At 45.3% G+C, this 22,227-nt stretch overlaps 1 protein-coding gene across 3 annotated transcripts in view; it reads right to left on the reverse strand.

Moving 5' to 3' along the window:
* foxn3 (forkhead box N3) overlaps positions 1–22,227 on the reverse strand; it is a 115,020-nt gene that overhangs the window by 13,568 nt on the left and 79,225 nt on the right. For all 3 annotated transcript variants that reach the window (XM_036954501.1, XM_036954499.1, XM_036954500.1), the window contains exon 4: positions 17,392–17,459. In XM_036954501.1, the coding sequence (XP_036810396.1) occupies positions 17,392–17,459 (68 nt within the window). The remainder of the gene's footprint in view (positions 1–17,391; positions 17,460–22,227) is intronic.

Genomic DNA, 22,227 nt, shown 5'->3' on the forward strand with positions numbered 1-22,227 from the left:
AGACAGAGCAGACAGGCAGTCAGGCACTTTCATAGGAAGAGAATTGGCTTCCTAGGTAAAGCAAACAAACGCTCACGTGCACAGAATGCATAGTCAGACACATTAACCATTAGAACCATTTCCTGCAGTCAAATGACCAAATCTCCCTCTAGAGGCCTCATGGGTGGAATGTTATTAATATTTTTCACAATTAATAAACTTTTTTTTGTTTGTTTTACCTCAATTTCACTGCAACTCCCGTACGGACTCAGGAAAGGCGAAGGCCAAGAGCCTCTGTCCTCTGAAACACAACCCAGCCAAGCCCGCACTGCTTCAAGACACAATGCCCACTAAACCCAGAAGCCAGCCGCACCAATGTGTCAGAGGTAACACCGTACACCTGGCGACCATGCCAGCCCGTGCCACTGGAGTCGCTGGTGCGCGATGGGACAAGGACATCCAAACCCTCCCGTAACCAGGATGGCGCTGAGCCAATTGTGCACCGGCCCATGGGTCTCCCAGTCGCGGCCGGCATGCGACAGAGCCTGGACTCGAACCCAGAATCTCTAGTGGCACTGCCTTAGACCACTGCGCCCTGGGGTTTCCATGTCAACCGGTTTTCTTATATTTCGGTCTTCTGTGATATATGTAAAGTGTAATATTTGGATGCAAACTCAAAAAGAATAGACATGAATAAAGAAAGATGTTGTCTGGAAGCCTGTTAAGTTATTTCATCTTAGTACATCACACAAAAGCACTTCCTTGAAGAACACAGCGACTCTCTGGAGCACACACACACACACAAACACACACACCCACACACACACACACACACACACACACACACACACACACACACACACACACACACACAAACAAACAAACAAACAGCTTTAATATCGCATTTCACTGCTCGGGCCGATTACGAGGAGAAACATGATGATTCTTTAATGGTTACCGAGTGAACATCACAAATACAAAATTAACAGAATAGTCTTTAATTCATTGGAGGTTTGACTAAATGTATCATTCCTTCTCCAATTCCCCTGATCCTTACTTTAGGTAAGGCTTCTATTTTTCCTAACCAACACATGGTGAATTTGGGGCACGGTCAAAGTGGGACTCGAACCTGCAATCTTTCTATACCAAAGCCATTGTAGCCATTTAGGCACGCACGCACACGCACGCGCACGCACGCACACACACACGCACACACACGCACACACACGCACACACACACACACACACACACACCTCTCATCCAGGAAAAAGGAGAATATATTTGTGGGAGCAGCAGACAGATTCAGACATGTAGATCTTGAAGCGTTCAAAATAGGCCATCCATGTTGTTGCCAGGTAACAGAGTGTGTTTATCACTAATGGAATGGCTTCTCCTGGGTCAGAGCAGGGATGTGTATAGTCCCAGTGTTTGTGTGTGTGTGTGTGTGTGTGTGTGTGTGTGTGTGTGTGTGTGTGTGTGTGTGTGTTCACAAATTATACGGTCAAACACAGTGTGCTCAGAGACATTGTGGTCAGGAATCAGGGTGTTTGGGGTCAGAGTGAAGAGGTTGTAGAGGACGTTGTGGTTGATACACATGACCTGGCTCTCCTCTGCTCTGCTCTCTTCTCTCCTCTCCCTCCTCTCCCCTCCTCCCTTCCCCCTCCTGATTACAGAAGCATCCCAAATACTCCATCCAGACTGACTTGAGGTGCAGACACCTCTCCTCTCTCTCCAATTTCTCTTTCTTCTCCCCCCCCCCCCCCCCCCCCAAGTGATGATAAACTGTTTGAGTTGTTCTATTATTCACTAAGTGTTACAACCCAGCTTCCAGCTAACAAGGCGACATCTGACTGAAGCTGCCTTTTAGCGCTGTGTTCAAGAGAATAAAATTAGCAACACTTCACATTAAAGGCACACCAACAGCTCTCCACACAGGCAGCCTTCTAAGAGCTACATTCAGGAACACCACACGTATTCAACAGAATAAACACACACACAGTCACTCAGAACTACTACAGTCACTGACACACACACACACACACACACACACACACACACACACACACACACACACACACACACACACACACACACACACACACACACAGAGAGAGATAGATAGAGACACAGACAGAAACACAGACAAAACATGTATTTCCCATGCCAGTAAAGCCCTTTGAATTGAGAGAGAGAGAGATAGAGACATACAGTGCCTTGGAAAAGTATTCGCCCCCCTTGAACTTTGCGACCTTTTGCCACATTTCAGGCTTCAAACATAAAAATATAAAACTGTATTTTTTGTGAAGAATCAACAACAAGTGGGACACAATCATGAAGTGGAACGACATTTATTGGATATTTCAAACTTTTTTAACAAATAAAAAACTGAAAAATTGGGCGTGCAAAATTATTCAGCCCCTTTACTTTCAGTGCAGCAAACTCTCTCCAGAAGTTCAGTGAGGATCTCTGAATGATCCAATGTTGACCTAAATGACTAATGATGATAAATACAATCCACCTGTGTGTAATCAAGTCTCGTATAAATGCACCTGCACTGTGATAGTCTCAGAGGTCCGTTAAAAGCGCAGAGAGCATCATGAAGAACAAGGAACACACCAGGCAGGTCCGAGATACTGTTGTGAAGAAGTTTAAAGCCGGATTTGGATACAAAAAGATTTCCCAAGCTTTAAACATCCCAAGGAGCACTGTGCAAGCAATAATATTGAAATGGAAGGAGTATCAGACCACTGCAAATCTACCAAGACCTGGCCGTCCCTCTAAACTTTCAGCTCATACAAGGAGAAGACTGATCAGAGATGCAGCCAAGAGGCCCATGATCACTCTGGATGAACTGCAGAGATCTACAGCTGAGGTGGGAGACTCTGTCCATAGGACAACAATCAGTCGTATATTGCACAAATCTGGCCTTTATGGAAGAGTGGCAAGAAGAAAGCCATTTCTTAAAGATATCCATAAAAAGTGTTGTTTAAAGTTTGCCACAAGCCACCTGGGAGACACACCAAACATGTGGAAGAAGGTGCTCTGGTCAGATGAAACCAAAATTGAACTTTTTGGCAACAATGCAAAACGTTATGTTTGGCGTAAAAGCAACACAGCTCATCACCCTGAACACACAATACCCACTGTCAAACATGGTGGTGGCAGCATCATGGTTTGGGCCTGCTTTTCTTCAGCAGGGACAGGGAAGATGGTTAAAATTGATGGGAAGATGGATGGAGCCAAATACAGGACCATTCTGGAAGAAAACCTGATGGAGTCTGCAAAAGACCTGAGACTGGGACGGAGATTTGTCTTCCAACAAGACAATGATCCAAAACATAAAGCAAAATCTACAATGGAATGGTTCAATAATAAACATATCCAGGTGTTAGAATGGCCAAGTCAAAGTCCAGACCTGAATCCAATCGAGAATCTGTGGAAAGAACTGAAAACTGCTGTTCACAAATGCTCTCCATCCAACCTCACTGAGCTCGAGCTGTTTTGCAAGGAGGAATGGGAAAAAAATGTCAGTCTCTCGATGTGCAAAACTGATAGAGACATACCCCAAGCGACTTAAAGCGACTGAAATGTGGCAAAAGGTTGCAAAGTTCAAGGGGGCCGAATACTTTCGCAAGGCACTGTATGTATGGGTAAACCACTTCTCCAATCTTATCCAATCTTTTTGGCAAAACAAAGAACAAACAGCAAAAACATATACATGATCAAATGATAAAACATAGAGACAACAAATTCCAATTGGCTATACTTAAACTCTTTAACATCATCCTTAGCTCTGTTATCTTCCCCTATATTTGGAAGCAAGGACTGATCACCCTAATCCACAAAAGTAGAGACAAATTTGACCCCAATAACTACCGTGTGATATGCGTCAACAGCAATCTTGGGAAAATCCTCTGCATTATCATTAACAGCAAACTCGTTCATTTCCTCAGTGAAAACAATGTACTGAGCAAATGTCAAATTGGCTTTTTACCAAATTACCAAGTATTCGCCCTGCACACCCTAATTGATAAACAAACAATCCAAATCAAGGCAAAGTCTTCATGCTTTGTTGATTTCCCAAAATAATTTTACTAAATTTGGCATAAGGGTCTGCTATGCAAATTGATGGAAAGTGGTGTTAGGGCGAAAAATCTACAACATTATAAAATCCATGTACACAAACATGGAAGTGTGCGGTTAAATTTGGCAAAAAACACACATTTATTCCACAGGGCCGTGGGGTGAGACAGGGATGCAGCTTAAGCCCCACCCTCTTCAACATATATATCAAGGAATTGGCGAGGGCACTAAAACAGTCTGCAGCACCCAGCCTCACCCTACTAGAATCTGAAGTCAAATGTCTACTGTTTGCTGATGATCGGGTGCTTCTGTCACCAACCAAGGAGGGCCTACAGCAGCACCTAGATCTTCTGCACAGATTCTGTCAGACCTGGGCCCTGACAGTAAATCTCAGTAAGACCAAAATAATGGTGTTACAAAAAAAGGTCCAGTTGCCAGGACCACAAATACAAATTCCATCTATTCACCATTGCCCTAGAGCACACAAAAAACGATACATACAGTGCCTTGCGAAAGTATTCGGCCCCCTTGAACTTTACGACCTTTTGCCACATTTCAGGCTTCAAACATAAAGATATAAAACTGTATTTTTTGTGAAGAATCAACAACAAGTGGGACACAATCATGAAGTGGAACGACATTTATTGGATATTTCTAACTTTTTTAACAAATCAAAAACTGAAAAATTGTCCGTGCAAAATTATTCAGCCCCCTTAAGTTAATACTGTGTAGCGCCACCTTTTGCTGCGATTAGAGCTGTAAGTCGCTTGGGGTATGTCTCTATCAGTTTTGCACATCGAGAGACTGACATTTTTTCCCATTCCTCCTTGCAAAACAGCTCGAGCTCAGTGAGGTTGGATGGAGAGCATTTGTGAACAGCAGTTTTCAGTTCTTTCCACAGATTCTCGATTGGATTCAGGTCTGGACTTTGACTTGGCCATTCTAACACCTGGATATGTTTATTTTTGAACCATTCCATTGTAGATTTTGCTTTATGTTTTGGATCATTGTCTTGTTGGAAGACAAATCTCCATCCCAGTCTCAGGTCTTTTGCAGACTCCATTAGGTTTTCTTCCAGAATGGTCCTGTATTTGGCTCCATCCATCGTCCCATCAATTTTAACCATCTTCCCTGTCCCTGCTGAAGAAAAGCAGGCCCAAACCATGATGCTGCCACCATCATGTTTGACAGTGGGGATGGTGTGTTCAGCTGTGTTGCTTTTACGCCAAACATAATGTTTTGCATTGTTGCCAAAAAGTTCAATTTTGGTTTCATCTGACCAGAGCACCTTCTTCCACATGTTTTGTATCTCTCCCAGGTGGCTTGTGGCAAACTTTAAACAACACTTTTTATGGATATCTTTAAGAAATGGCTTTCTTCTTGCCACTCTTCCATAAAGGCCAGATTTGTGCAAAATACGACTGATTGTTGTTCTATGGACAGAGTCTCCCACCTCAGCTGTAGATCTCTGCAGTTCATCCAGAGTGATCATGGGCCTCTTGGCTGCATCTCTGATCAGTCTTCTCCTTGTATGAGCTGAACGTTTAGAGGGACGGCCAGGTCTTGGTAGATTTGCAGAGGTCCGATACTCCTTCCATTTCAATATTATCGCTTGCACAGTGCTCCTTGGGATGTTTAAAGCTTGGGAAATCTTTTTGTATCCAAATCCGGCTTTAAACTTCTTCACAACAGTATCTCGGACCTGCCTGGTGTGTTCCTTGTTCTTCATGATGCTCTCTGCGCTTTTAACGGACCTCTGAGACTATCACAGTGCAGGTGCATTTATACGGAGACTTGATTACACACAGGTGGATTGTATTGATCTTCATTAGTCATTTAGGTCAACATTGGATCATTCAGAGATCCTCACTGAACTTCTGGAGAGAGTTTGCTGCACTGAAAGTAAAGGGGCTGAATAATTTTGCACGCCCAATTTTTCAGTTTTTGATTTGTTAAAAAAGTTTGAAATATCCAATAAATGTTGTTCCACTTCATGATTGTGTCCCACTTGTTGTTGATTCTTCACAAAAAAATACAGTTTTATATCTTTATGTTTGAAGCCGGAAATGTGGCAAAAGGTCGCAAAGTTCAAGGGGGCCGAATACTTTCGCAAGGCACTGTACCTCGGCCTAAACATCAGCGCCACAGGTAACTTCCACAAAGCTGCGAACGAGCTGAGAGACAAGGCAAGAAAGGCCTTCTATGCTATCAAAAGGAACATCAAATTCAACATACCAATTAGGATCTGGCAAAAAATACTTGAATCAGTTATAGAACCCATTGCCCTTTATGGTTGTGAGGTCTGGGATCTGCTCACTAACCAAGAATTCGCAAAATGGGACAAACACCAATTTGAGACTGCATGCAGAATTCTGCAAAAATATCCTGTGTACAACGTAAAACACCAAATAATGCATGCAGAGCAGAATTAGGCCGATACCCGCTAATGATCAAAATCCAGAAAAGAGACATTCAATTCTACAACAACCTAAAATGAAGCGATTACCAAACCTTCCATAACAAAGCCATCACCTACAGAGAGATGAACCTGGAGAAGAGTCCCCTAAGCAAGCTGGACAGCAACACAATTAGACCCAACCAAATCATGAGAAAACAAAAAGATAATTACTTGACACACTGGAAAGAATTAACAAAAAAAAATGAGCAAACTAGAATGCTATTTGGCCCTAAACAGAGAGTACAAAGTGGCAGAATACCTGACGACTGTGACTGACCTAAACTTAAGGAAAGCTTTGACTAATGTACAGACTCAGTGAGCATAGCCTTGCTATTGAGAAAGGACGCCGTAGGCAGACCTGGCTCTCAAGAGAAGACAGGCTATGTGCACACTGCCCACAAAATGTGTTGGAAACTAGTTGCACTTCCTAACCTCCTGCCAAATGTAAGACCATATTAGAGACACATATTTCCCTCAGATTACACAGATCCACAAACCGAAAACAAACCCAATTTTGATAAACTCCCATGTCTAGTGGGTGAAATACCACAGTGTGCCCTCACAGCAGCGTGATTTGTGACCTTGTGCCATGAGAAAAGGGCAACAAGTGAAGAACAAACACCATTGTAAATGCAACCCATATTTATGTTGATTTATTTTCCCTTTTGTACTTTAACTATTTGCACATCGCTACAACACTGTACATAGCCATAATATGACATTTGAGGGTAATGTTTACTGTTCATTTTTGTTGTTTATTATCTACTTCACGTGCTTTGGCAATGTTAACATATATTTCACACATGAGTCTCTCTCTCTCTCACTCACTCACTCACTCACTCACTCACTCACTCACTCACTCAAATGTGGCATCTTGCTGTACAAATCTCCCGAGATGAATTCCTAGGACTCTGTCGACAGTATACAGAATATGGACAGGATCTTGAGGTAACTGATCAACTCAGATTTTAGGCTGCACTATCCATTTAAAGCAGAAATGTGATGTTCCTTTCCACTTGGGCCCCTGGCCTGTTCTGAGTCCACAACCTCTGTCGTGCAAAGCAACAGACACACAGGGAGCTGTCAGGCTTGTGTAACAGAAATGGAGGAGCAGAGGTCTGGGAAACAAGCTGTCAGAAATAAGAAAGTCCTTTTTAGAAAGAGGAGAGGTTCTAAACAAGGAGTTTTACTTCAAGTAGAGTGGCTGAATTATTCAAGGGTTCTTAAAAAAGGGCAGAATCCTTCAATGATTTCATTGTTTCCCTTTTATCTCCCTCTCTCTCCATCTTTTTCTCTCCCCCTCCTCTAAAGGAATGTCTGTGTGGCTTCCCATATGAACAAATATGACAGTTTACTATAGAATACCACAGTACTTACATAGCATTCTAAAGTAAACTGTAGTATACTGTAGAATACTATAATACACACTGTAGTATCACTCAATCATGTGTAGTACTTATTATAGAAGGCTTTATGTAGCATACTGTGGAATATTATAGCAAATACTACAGTATTTAAAATACTGTGGTGAACACTACAGAAAGTCCGCAAAAACACAACACTTTTTTAACTATAGTAAATACTACAGCATTGAATTTACATATATCCAGCCCATTCCCCTCCCCCATAATCCAAATTTGTGCCACCCATAAGTGAGAAACCTACATGCCAAGTATAGACCATATATTTTGTTCCCTACAGGTTATAGAAAAAGAGCAGAAGCTGTGAACTATCCCTTCAGAACCCAGACCAATCTACTTACAGGTTATGGAAAATGTGTTCTTTCAGTATTTATCCAGTAGTTTTCCTGAAGGAGAATAATAAAACAAAAACACCATAGGAAATATTACAGAAATGTCAGCAAAAATACTACAGTAAAGTCTGCAAAAACACTCATTTTATTTCACTACAGTATCTAGTGTTTTTGCAGACTTGGACTTTAGTGTATAGTGTAGAATACAGTTAACTATACTATAAATACTGTAGTCAAATAAAACTGTAGTATATACTATAGTACATAATGTAGTGTTTGTGTGCATTGTAGTATACTGTAGTATGTACTGTAGTGATTTTTCCTGTGGGTTGCTGCTTCCTTCCTGCCACTCTCTCTGGCTGGGGCATTGCTGTCGCCAAGGCAACCGATCACATTTCACATACTTCACTTCAGAGCCCGGGTGGATCACACACACCACATGACCAAGAACAGGAAATACCAAAGAGAGAGAGAGAGAGAGTGAGAGCGAGATCGAGAGCGAGAGAGGAGAAAATGAGGAGACAGACGTGCAGAGAGGGAGTAGGGAAGAAAGAGAGAAAGAAGGATAGGGGGAAATAGAGAGGGAGACATAATCAATGTTTACAGCCCATAATTGAAACCAGTCGAGTGGTGACTATAAGCAAAGTCATTCTTACTCTATATATCTTTCAACGCTGCTTTGCGTTCCACTTTACCCTCCACCCCCCCTTTTTTTCTCTCTCTCTCTCTCTCTCTCTCTCTCTCTCTCTCTCTCTCTCTCTCTCTCTCTCTCTCTCTCTCTCTCTCTCTCTCTCTCTCTCTCTCTCTCTCTCTCTCTCTCTCTCTCTCTCTCTCTCTCTCTCTCTCTCTCTCTCTCCCGCTCTCTCTCCCGCTCTCTCTCCCGCTCTCTCTCCCGCTCTCTCTCCCGCTCTCTCCCTCTGTGTAAAGGAAGGCAGTGTAGTGTTACAATGCACAGCCCCTGACTTCAAAACCTATTTATAGAAGTAACTGGGTAAGAAATAGGAAGAGAGAGGGAAGGAGAGGGAGAGCAGGAGGGGGGGGGGGGGGGATAGGGAAAGAGGCATCATCATCATCACCACAAGTCAAAGCACCCACAAACTTCATATGATCATGCATGTGACAGGCCTAACTATGACACCCAGGAAATGAGCTCCACATTTACCAGGCACAACCCATATCTGTTCACTCAGATCACAGACTCAACGAGATGATGCAACACTCAGCCCTCTCATCAATTCACACTTGATGACAGAAACAGAAAGAGACACAACAGCTACGGATCATATCTGTTCAGTCATAAAAGCAGACGCTACACCCACATAATAAATCACCCCGATAACGAACGAGAGAAAGAGAGAGAGAGGAAAAACGATCAATAAAGATATCAGATGTTCCTCCATAGATCTGAATATAGAACACAAGTAGCAGTGAAGAATAGCAGACTGGTGTTCTAAGTGGGAGTGACCAATAGCAGACTGCTGTTCTAAGTGGGAGTGACCAATAACAGACTGGTGTTCTAAGTGGGAGTGACCAATAACAGAATCCAGGCCAGCTGTGGGCAGAACATGGACTGAAGTCAACTAAAACCAGAATGTAGACCTCCCCACACTTCGAAATGAACCAAGGACTGCATAGAATTTCATAGTCTGAAACAGGAAAGCCCAGTACATCAGACGAGTGTGATGACATCCCACTTTACATAAAGATCCTGCAGCATCAGAGAGCCTTTCAGTGGTTCATTGGTGGCAGCGGTGGAATTGTACTCATTGTGGACATGCTGACTGGGTGTACAAGTGTGAGGACACCAGACAACCAGTCAACCCCTTTCCCTCCCATCAGCTGGATCTGTCACATGGGTTGCCGGTGCCGTGTCATTTCCCCTAGACGTGAGGACACCTTTTCATCCCCCAGACAGACAGACAGACCCAGGAGACATGGTCAAGGCTGTTAGTGGAAACACACACCTCTGAGTCACTGTGACACTCCGAAGGTAAAAAGAGGGAAAAGGATGAGAGAAAAGGAAGAGGGAGTGAGATGCTTTGAAGCAGGAAATACGCTACCTGACAGCACCACCCACAGAGAGAGAGACAGGAGAGATGATGTAACCAACTGATCGCTGTGACCACAGCCTCTCTCGCACTTCCTTTTACCCCCAGGGTATTCTGACATAACAGAGTGGTGTGTGTGTGTGTGCGTAGCTAACGTGACAACGGCCACTTCTAGACAATCAGATCTGCTAAAACTGGACCGGATACACTACACCACCTAATCCATTCACACTAGGAGATAGGAGATAATGATAGGAGGAGAGCAAGGAGCAGAACAACAAGACAAGGTATTGGGGGGGGGTGTCTTCAGTCCCATAGACTTTGACACAACTCTCGTGGAACAAAGAGGAGATAAAAGGAGTGAGTGAGTGAGAGGAGGATGAGAATATGAGAGGGGAAAAGGAGGGAGGAGAGGAGGCGTTCCCCCGTTCAGAGCACACACTGGTTGCCTGGGAGAATAATGAGTAAAAAGTGTTACACACACACACACACACTTCTACAAACTCTGTTCTCTCTGTCTCTCTTTCACTCCCCCCCCCCCCCTCCCCCCCTCCGTCATCTCCTGAATATCTAATTGTGGAAGAAGAACGAAGAGAAGAACGAGTGACTAACTCTTAGAAGTTAAGGGGAGAGGAGGAAAAGAAGGACGACGGAGAGAGAAACGGAAGAGGAGGCAAGTGTCAAAGGGGCTTTATTGGCATGGGAAAAGGGGCTTTATTGGCATGGGAAAAAGGGGCTTTATTGGCATGGGAAAGGGGGCTTTATTGGCATGGGAAAAGGGGCTTTATTGGCATGGGAAAAGGGGCTTTATTGGCATGGGAAAAAAGGGGCTTTATTGGCATGGGAAAAGGGGCTTTATTGGCATGGGAAAAGGGGCTTTATTGGCATGGGAAAGGGGGCTTTATTGGCATGGGAAAAGGGGCTTTATTGGCATGGGAAAGGGGGATTTATTGGCATGGGAAAAGGGGCTTTATTGGCATGGGAAAAGGGGCTTTATTGGCATGGGAAAGGGGGCTTTATTGGCATGGGAAAAGGGGCTTTATTGGCATGGGAAAAGGGGCTTTATTGGCATGGGAAAAGGGGGCTTTATTGGCATGGAAAAAGGGGCTTTATTGGCATGGGAAAAGGGGCTTTATTGGCATAGGGAAAGGGGCTTCATTGGCATGGGAAAAGCAAGCCAAAGCAAGTTAAATACACCGACAAGAAGGAACCAAAAACAACAACAACAACAGCAACAAAAATAAAACGATTGAAAATGAACAGTAAACATTGCAATCATAAAGGTTTCAAAAATATAAAGATATCTCTTCATGATCGCGTTCTCTGTTTACTCTGTTTAGGGACAGACGGCATTCCCGTGTGACACGTCGGTATTCCACATATTACACAGACCTTTAACAAAGCTTTACGTATAAAATATGACATCTATTTAGAACTACACCAGCAAGCACCTTAAACACTCTCTCCTCTACACTTGTCCAACTGTCTGCATAAGAAAACAACAACAACAAAACATTGAAGTGTGATGAGAAAACGGGTTCTGCCAGAATGTCTTGAAACAGGCGACAACGGTCTACGTTCCTCCATAACGGTAGCGGTGAGTTTCATGCAGAGGGAGCTATGGAGAGGGGTGTGGTATGGAAATGGGTTCACCACATCGTCTGTGTCCCCATCGGAGAGGGTGCAGTGCGGAAAGTGGTTCCACTGTGATATTCTGTGTCTTCAGTCCACTGCCATTCCTCCAACTATTCATCGGTACTCCCGTACTCCTCTCTTCCCTCGCTCTCTCTTCATTCTTTTCTCTCCGATATCAGCAAGTTAAATATCCCCAGGCTTATTCTGCCATTGCTCAGAGCTGAAATATGTGTGCGTGTGTGTGTGTGTGTGTGTGTGTGTCCGTCCATTGTATGTATTCATTGCTGAGAGCAGAGTGGTGGGCGGAATACTTCAAAGACTTTTCCTCTGACTCACTCCAAACTTGTGAGACAGCAGAGGCACGCGACACACCGACACACACCGACACACACTGCGCCATACGTCCTGCTCTGTCGCCTTCTGCTCTAACTGGTCCTGCATCATTCAATAGATGTAAAAACATACAGAAGACCACCTAAATGGGATGTAGGTTCAGGGGCTTAGAGGCGCTGGCTCACACACACACACGCACCAATAGAAATTGGACACTCGTGAACAAAAATTGTAATGTGGTCACATGACACACAGCTATGACGTCACGCGCACGCGCACAAACAATGTCAATCAATGGTCAGCTGGAAACCCTTCTTGTGTTACGCGCGCATGCACACACACACACACACACACACACACACACACACACACACACACACACACACACACACACTTAGAGGCATGCATGACATCATACCCAGGAGTACTACAGGGAATAATACAGTTCAATGATGATGGGACTATACAATTTTAGTTAGTACTATAAAATCTGTACTATTAGGTATCACAGCTGTCATATTACTAGTCTGGATTACTGGACCCCAATCCCTTCTCCTCTCTGCTCTATATTCTCTCTCCTCCCGCTATCCCTTCTCTCTGCTCTATATTCTCTCTACTCCCGCTATGCCTTCTCTCTGCTCTATAGTCTCTCGCCTCCTTATATCTCCTCTCCTCTCTATTCTCTCTCCTCCCTCCCGCTATCCCCTCTCCTCACCTCCCTCTATCCCCTCTCCTGTCCTCCCTCCTCTATATTATCTCTCCTCCCTCTATCCCCTCTCCTGTCCTCCCTCTATCCCCTCTCCTGTCCTCCCTCTATCCCCTATCCTGTCCTCCCTATATCCCCTCTCCTGTCCTCCCTCTATCCCCTCTCCTGTCCTCCCTCTATCCCCTCTCCTGTCCTCCCTCTATCCCCTCTCCTGTCCTCCCTCTATCCCTCTATCCCCTCTCTTCAGTTTGAAAGTGATGGGTATAGCGCTAGACTCCAGCTCTCTGAGCCATTCCTAAGCTAGACACGCCTCACCACAGAACTTTGAACTGAAGAGGCACAACTCAACAAGAAGAGCAGGAGAGAGGAGAGGAGGGGAGAGAGAGAGAGAGAGACAGAGGGAGGGAGGAGAAGAAAGAGAGGGTGTATTTGGAGGGCTTTTGGCAGGGTGTCAGGGGAAGCTCCTAAATCCATAAATCAATAGTGACCTGTGCATGAGACTGGGACAGGTGTGAGAGGCTTCAGAACGGAGCTGGATCACACAGCTGAGGGAGGAGTGTGTGTGTGTGTGGGGGGGTACCTGAGTTTGTGTGTGTGTGTGTGTGTCATGGTACTAGTGGCTCAATAATATAGCTCTAGTTTGTCTGCCTCTCCTTCAGCTGCTCCAGAGGAAATCTCCAGCCTCTCAACAACTCTCTCAAGGCCTGCGCAAGGGGCTGCGAGACACACATTCATACACAATCACACACGCACACACTGGAAGCACACCTTTCTACTTATCTGTGTGAGTGTATGTGTTAGCTAGCAGTTCAGATCGTGTTTCGGTCGCTGCTCTCAACAGATGTTCCTCCCACACACACTACCCCCCTCCCCCTTCCCCTTCATCCATCCATCCCTCCATCCCTCCCTCCCTCCCTCACGCTCCAGGTAATACCAGGCTCCACAGCAGCAGAGTTGATACTAAACACTCCTCCCTCTAACTGCCAGTATCAGTGGTGTGTCGATCTGTCAGCTGGGAGACAGGCGAGGGACACAGTAGAGTAGGTCTCCACATATCTAAGGAGTGTTCTATGAACATCCAGTAACTTGCAGGGGCGGGGTACTTTTGGTACCTCTGTCTGTAATAGTCCTGCTATCTCTAACTGAGACGAGGGGGGAGAGAGAGAGAGAGGAAAGGGCATACCTAGTCAGCTGCAAAACTGAATGCATTCAACCAAAATGTGTCTTCCGAATTTAACCCAACCCCTCTGAATCAGAGAGGTGCGGGGTTGAGAGAGAGAGGGGGTAAAGTATATGACATCATTAAATATATTTACTCTAACGACACAAGCAGTATTAAACTGAACAATAAAATAACAGTTTTTTGCATAAGGGCGAGGGGTGAGACAAGGGTGCAGTTTAAGTCCAACTCTGTTCAACGTCTACATCTGCAGCCCATGGACTCACCCTCAAAGATGAAGTCCGATTCCTGCTCTACGCAGATGACCTTGGCCTACTGTCACCAACAGAGCAACTACAGGAACAACTTAACATTATTTGTGAATAAAGCATCATTTCTCCCTTTTTTACCTTTATTTAACTAGGCAAGTCCGTTAAGAACAAATTCTTATTTACAATGATGGCCTACCAAAAGGCCTCCTGCGGGGACGGGGGCTGGGACTAAAAATGTAAAATACTATAAAAAAAATTGGACAAAACACACAAAAAGTTTCGGAAATCCAAAGTTGTGATTTTCCAGAAAAATGCCAGGAATCAAAGCAGCAGACACTCGATCAAATTTGGAAATACCATGGCTCAACATGCCCAATGGTACAACTACCTAGGACTAAAAATATGTGCTTCTGGTAGGTTTTGGTCTGGCAGTGAATCCACTCAAATAAAAAGCCTATAAAGCATTTTACTCCTTAAAAAGTCAATTCTCAAAAATAAATATTCCTCTCCAAATATGGTACAAAATAGTCAACAGTGTAATTTGACCAATTTCACTAAAAGGAAGCGAGATTTGGAGTCCAATCTGTAATTACGATCATAAGCATTGGGCTAAAAACTCAAAGGAAAATCAACATACAGAATTCTGAAGAATTATCCTAAATATATATATATTTTTAAATACCAAATAATGTATGCAGAGCTGGACTCTGAAGATTCCCTTTAATTGTAAATATAAACATTTTGGCACCATTTGAAATGAAGCCCCAAAATCCTTACTATTCAAAGCACTAGAAACCCAACAGAGGAACCCTGAGAAGAGTCCCCTATGTCAGCTATTAAAAACACTAAAACAACCCTATTACCCAAAACACACAAAGAAATCAATCAAATTGTTACAGAAATTAAAAACTCCTTAACAAAAACAAAGAATAAACTAAACTGCTGTTTGGCCCTCAAAAGAGAATACAAATTGTCAGAATATCTCTACTCTGTCAGAGATACAAAACAGAGACAGATCCTGACCAAACACAGGCTCAGCGACCACCAGTAGGCTTTCGAAAAGGGCCATGCAAAAAGACATGGCTTCCCAAAGAGGAACGTTATGTGGTCACTGCACTACAGGGGAGGTAGAGACAGAGATGCACTTTCTCCTCTACTGTAAGAAATACTCCCAAATAAGATCAATCAATTCCCAACTTCTGTGCTTTTGATAATGACATAAAGCTGGGAATTATTCTGGGTGATTTCCATAACCGGAGGGACATCCCAATGACCTTTAGTTCCCTGAAGTATATACATTGTACATCACTTACAAGCGATACATAGCGTAACCATCATCCATGTACATGTTGTTGTTCATTTCTTTTTCTAATCTTATTTAATTAAATGTATCAACTGAATGTATCTTCCGCATTTAAATGCGAGAGAATCCGAGAGATGCGGGAGCAGAGAGAGAGGGGGGGGGGTAAATAGATGGAGAGGGATTAGAGGAAGTATGAGGGGCAGAATAATTGAGAGAGAGGAATACAATTGACCAAAATAAAAGGAGAAAGCGGGAAGACCCAAAACAGGCAATTATATCTTCCATATACCTTTACGTTCTCATCTCCTCAATTCATTGTCTGATCCAGAAGATGAAACTCCCCATAGTAAAAACCCTGACAGTCTCATCGCCCTCTCCCACAGACACAAAAGCTTGGGGAAGATGTCTACCGACGTATCGCAGCCATGGCAACAATACTTTAGGTGGCCAGCTCTAACCATTACCATGGCAACTTTCAGAAGGTGAATCTCCATGTCTTCCTAACCGACTAGGGGATTGAGTCCAGTTAACTGACAATAAAGTTCAACACAAAGACAACGGGGTTCATCGAGAATGGCACCCTGTTCCCTATGTAGTGCACTGCTTTTGGCCAGAGCCCTATAGGGAATAGGGTCCAATTTCAGATGTGTCCTTTCTTCTGATATTCTACATCACTGTACAATAGCCACACACTCAATGCAACAATGGACCACTTCAGTAGAATCATTTGCCCATTTTTTGTAACACTTTTTTCCCTTTGCTTCCTCAAACACTCCTGGAAAGATAGATATATTTATCCTCTTCGGGATAAAGCAATACGTTAGAAGCTGTATGCCTCCTTTCAAAACTCCTCTTCCTCCTTCCCCTGTTTCCTAAACTGCAGCATTGTCCTCGGGAAAAGGGATCTCCCTCCCTCTCTTTTTTCGGTTGCTCCACAATAGCCACATTAAGGTCTGTTCTCTGTGCATCACCATTACCATGTGCAGTATCACATTAGCAGGAGCTTGGAATACTGATCAACTGGTCAAGAGACAAAGGAACAATGGCGACTTATACACCAAACCCCTTCTCAATGCCCAGCGCCGCAGGGGGAGAAGGAGAAAGAAAGGAGAAGAAGACATTCCATCGGATTACAGTACAGCAGGAAAAACAAGAGAGGGGAAGAAGCAGCTGAAGAGATGCTGGCAGAATCTCTATATACCCCCCCCCCCCCTGCCAAAAAAATAACGTCTGAATGAGAGAAAGAGGAGGGGAGCAGACACAAAAAGGCAGCCACCTCGAGACTTAGAGACGCTCCTTTTTATAAGAGCAGAACCAATGCCGGATCTATACAGTGTGAGTTAAGGCTATGGTGATCTAGCCAGGTGCCTGCATGGGGGGGGGGGGGGGGGGGGGTGATCGACACAGAGAGAGAGAGAGCGAGAGCGAGAGCGAGAGAGAGAGAGAGAGAGAGAGAGAGAGAGAGAGACTGGGTTAATGATATCTAAAGAGCATATGCAAATGAACCAACTTCACTTCGGCAGCTTTGAAGTGTATCAGAAAGTGAAGGATGGGGGTTTCAGTCCATCCTACCGTGCACCGTGGGGGCGAGGAGGAGATACGGGAGAGAGAGAGAGGGAGTGAGAAGAGAAGGCACGATATTAAAGTCTATGTGACGGTACCTTGCAGGAGGACCCCTCCATTTTTTCGGAAGAAGGGACTCCCTGGCCATATAGGAGGACTGGACATGCTGCAGAAAAAAGAGAGAGAGAGAGAAAAAAGGGAGAGCATGAGTAAGGAAGAGCCTCGGACTGAATTCGCTCAAATGACAGCCCTGTAGAATATTCCACTGGAGCAGCCCTTCTTCAATCTCTATGCAAAACACAGCAAGGTGGTTTCAACCAGTGCCTTACACACTAGAAACAGACCACGGTCTTTCAGTTGTAACCACATGAGCAGTCATCGAAACACGCACGCACACGTACGCACGCTAACACACACCACTTTGCTCTGAGAGGTTGTGTGTGTGGGGTCGATGTGTGTGTATGATAAGAGTTCAAAGGGTTAACAGACTCCTAATACCTTTTATCTCTGCAGTCGAGGGGATAAGGACAGGACACAACTCTCTCTCTCTCTCCTACTCCCTTTATCACTTTTCTCTCTTTGTCTTGTCTGTCACTCTCTCCCCTTTCTCTCTTAATCCTCTCTCCCCGTTGTCTCTCTTTGGCTCTCCCTCCCTCTACCTCTCTCTCAGGCCAGACAGAGCAATCCCAGATCTAATCAGATGGTAGTCTGATCTTCCACTGAGCTCCATCTGAGTCCTCCATCCTCTCACATAGATAGGGAGGCACACACACACACACACACACACACACACACACACACACACACACACACACACACACCCCCTGTAACACAGCAGATAGCAGAGCCACAGCCAGGCCGTCTACTGCTATGCTCCATGCTAATCTGCTTACTCCATATTAACTAATTGAGCTGTAGAACAAACAGTGGAGCAGGGAGGCACAGCGCATTATAGCCCCAAAATGGTTTGTGTGTGTGTGTGTGTGTGTGTGTGTGTGTGTGTGTGTGTGTGCCACCAGCTTAAGTCACACACTTGATGAGTTGCCTCAGAAAGAGAGACTCGTCTCGTTTAAACGATGGAGAGCAAAGGAGAAGAGAAAAAACGTGTTCAACAGGCACCTTAATCAAGCACAGAGCGACCCGTTTCTCCATCTCCATCTCCTGATAAGCAGGGCACTACGCCGATGACAGATGGCTAGGTCTGACCTGACAATTTGGGATAATTTAGCTGTGGAGAGGAGAGGGCCATCACATCTCCACTCTTCATACAGAGAACGGATACTTTCAATTATAGCTGTGTCGGAATGCTGAGACACTGAATGCTGAGATGTGCGCACACACACACACACATAGGCAAACACACACTCACTGAGCCACACGCATACAAACACACAGGCAAACACACACAGACGTCTTCTGACTGACTAACAGCCTCATTAGCATATCAGTTGCCTGGCAACGAAACAACATCGTCAACTTCCTTTTTCCTGTATTGGTATTCATGTGTTTGTTTGGAGACATCCAGCTACTAAACACCACTACACTCTTAGAAAAAGGGGTTATTCGGCTGTCCCCATAGGAGAACCCTTTTTGGTGGAACTCAAAAGGGTTCTTCTACCCATAGTCTTACATCAGCTAGTGCATTGATTCCACCTGCACTGATCTGTCTCGTACCTCGCAAAGGATCATGGGATAGATCAGAAGTAGTCCGGCTACAATGTGCTGCCACAACATTTGAAAATATTACCTAGGAGACATCGTCTGCTAAACCCCATTTCTGCTTCAAAAATGTCTGAATTAATCTAAGCTAGAACAATAAATGTCAATAATGTTGATGTTTTATTGGTGAGGAAGTCTTAGTCACCCCATTTTACATCTAGCTAAAGATTATTGTCCTTCAATGAGCAGTGTTTCTGAAGTTTGACTATGGGCACGAAAGCTAGCATAGATTTGTCCGGCAATAGCTGAGCCAGTCACTGAAATGTTCTGATAAAAACGAGTTAATTGCATCCGCCATGGAGCTCGGTTTCATAAATTTACCGTATGTCCCAGCTGTTTGGCATGGTTTTGAAGTAATCGCGAAAAAACAGGCCTTATTTTAGGGCATTTCTCACCCTGCCATCTCCTGCCAGCACCTTCCAAACGTTCTATTCCCAGCCTACTGTTCTCCATCAAAATTCCAGCTTCGCAATTGTTAGCAATGAGATAATCCCACGTGAACCTTGAAGGTTTACCTCAGGTAACGGCTACTTGATGTGCGATCTCACTGTTTGGCTGAGTACACGTTGCGGTGAACCACGGTGAAGAGATGGCTGACGCCTAGCGATTAATTTAAAACAAAAATTCTGTTCATGGTTTACCAAATTCTTTCCAGAAAAAGGTGTAAAACCTAAAACAAAACACGTGTCTGTGTTGTCTTTTTCAAGATTTTGCCAATTTAAACCACCAGAAAAATTTGAATGAAAAACGAAACGATTATTGGATCAATTTTGTTGTTTCTAAATGGCTGCTGGGTAATTTGATATTCTTCGAAATCTGTTCTTTAGTAGGCATCGAATTGAGTGTATGCTGAGCTGGTTCACTGAGTTGCAACCAAATGGATGGGTCTACCTCGTTGATTTGTAGATCTGACACAGTTGCTACCTCAGATTATGAGCCCAGCGAGGTATGTAGTACCCGCAGATGGCCACGGGGAGGAAAAAGTGAGCTATAAACACATTCGGTCTTTTGCCTTAAAAACCCTAACCCTAACCCTAGGTATAAACTATTTAAGCAATAACCTTAACCCTGAACAGATAGTAACCTTAGCCACAACCGAAATTCAATGGTAGGGTAGCCTAGAACATTTTTACAAAGTATTTACGTAATAATATTATGTTAATTAATACCATCACAGTACTAAATAGCATTTTCATTTTTTTATTTTTATAAAGTCAAAAGTATTTGCTGTTTTTTTCCCCAATTATTTCTTAATTTATGGTATTTCTTATTGCAAGGCAGAACACTTGATAAACAAGCCACATTCTACAGACAATTACGGATTACAAAAAGAAAACAAGCCCAGTCGTGGACATCGACGTCTTGCTTCCAGACAAATTAAACAACTTCTTTGCGCGCTTTGAGGAGAATACTGTCACGTTCTGACCTCTATTTCCTTTGTTTTTGTATTTATTTAGTATGGTCAGGGCGTGAGTTGGGTGGGCAGTCTATGTTTGTTTTTCTATGTTTTGGTCTAGTTCTATGTTCGGCCTGATATGGTTCTCAATCAGAGGCAGGTGTTCGTCATTGTCTCTGATTGGGAACCATATTTAGGTAGCCTGGGTTTCACTGTGTGTTTGTGGGTGATTGTTCCTGTCTTTGTGTTTACACCAGATTGGGCTGTTTTGAGTTCTCACGTTTCTTGTTTTCGTTAGTTTGTTCATGTATAGTGTCTTCATTAAACTACAATGAACAACCACCACGCTGCGTTTTGGTCCGCCTCTACTCCACAACAAGAGAACCGTTACAGAATCACCCACCACAACAGGACCAAGCGGTGTGGTAATGGGCAAAGGAGAAAGCAGCAGCAGGAGCAGCGCGAGGAGGTATGGACATGGGAGGACGAATTAGACGGTAAAGGACCTTGGGCTCAGCCAGGAGAGTATCGCCGCCCCAAGGAAGAACGGGAGGCGGCGAAAGCGGAGAGGCGCTGGTATGAGGAGGCAGCGCGGCGTCGTGGATGGAAGCCCGGGAGTCAGCCCCAAAAATTTATTGGGGGGGGGCTAACAGGGAGTATGGCTACGCCAGGTAGGAGACCTGAGCCAACTTCCTGTGGTTACCGGTGGGCTGGAGAGACCGGGCAGGCACCGTGTTATGCTGTGGAGCGCACGGTGTCCCCAGTGCGGGTGCACAGCCCGGTGCGGTACATTCCAGCTCCGCGTATCGGCCGGGCTAGAGTGGGCATCGAGCCAAGTGCCATGAAGCCGGCTCTACGCATCTGGTCTCCAGTGCGTCTCCTTGGGCCGGCTTACATGGCACCAGCCTTGCGCACGGTGTCCCCGGTTCGCCTGCATAGCCCAGTGCGGGCTATTCCACCTCGCCGCACTGGCAGGGCGACCGGGACCATTCAACCGGGTAAGGTTGGGCAGGCTCGGTGCTCAAGAGCTCCAGTGCGCCTGCACGGCCCGGTCTATCCGTCACCACCTCCACACCCCAGCCCTCCGGTGGCAGCTCCCCGTACCAGGCTGTCTCTCCGGCCCATCCGTCCAGAGCCTTCCTCCTCTCCAGCGCTGCCGGAGCCTCCCGTCTGTCCGGCGCCTCTGCCGGAGCCTCCCGTCTGTCCGGCGCCTCTGCCGGAGCCTCCCGCCTGTCCGGCGCCTCTGCCGGAGCCTCCCGCCTGTCCGGCGCCTCTGCCGGAGCCTCCCGCCTGTCCGGCGCCTCTGCCGGAGCCTCCCGCCTGTCCGGCGCCTCTGCCGGAGCCTCCCGCCTGTCCGGCGCCTCTGCCGGAGCCTCCCGCCTGTCCGGCGCCTCTGCCGGAGCCTCCCGCCTGTCCGGCGCCTCTGTCGGAGCCTCCCGCCTGTCCGGCGCCTCTGCCGGAGCCTCCCGCCTGTCCGGCGCCTCTGCCGGAGCTTCCCCTCCGCCCGGAGCAGCTGTCCCTCTGTCCCGAGCAGCTGTCCCTCTGTCCCTCTGGCCGGAGTCCGCACCTTTGGGGGGGGGTACTGTCACGTTCTGACCTCTATTTCCTTTGTTTTTGTATTTATTTAGTATGGTCAGGGCGTGAGTTGGGTGGGCAGTCTATGTTTGTTTTTCTATGTTTTGGTCTAGTTCTATGTTCGGCCTGATATGGTTCTCAATCAGAGGCAGGTGTTCGTCATTGTCTCTGATTGGGAACCATATTTAGGTAGCCTGGGTTTCACTGTGTGTTTGTGGGTGATTGTTCCTGTCTTTGTGTTTAC

The sequence above is a fragment of the Oncorhynchus mykiss genome, chromosome 19 (assembly GCF_013265735.2).
Source record: "Oncorhynchus mykiss isolate Arlee chromosome 19, USDA_OmykA_1.1, whole genome shotgun sequence".
Lineage (NCBI taxonomy): Eukaryota > Metazoa > Chordata > Actinopteri > Salmoniformes > Salmonidae > Oncorhynchus > Oncorhynchus mykiss.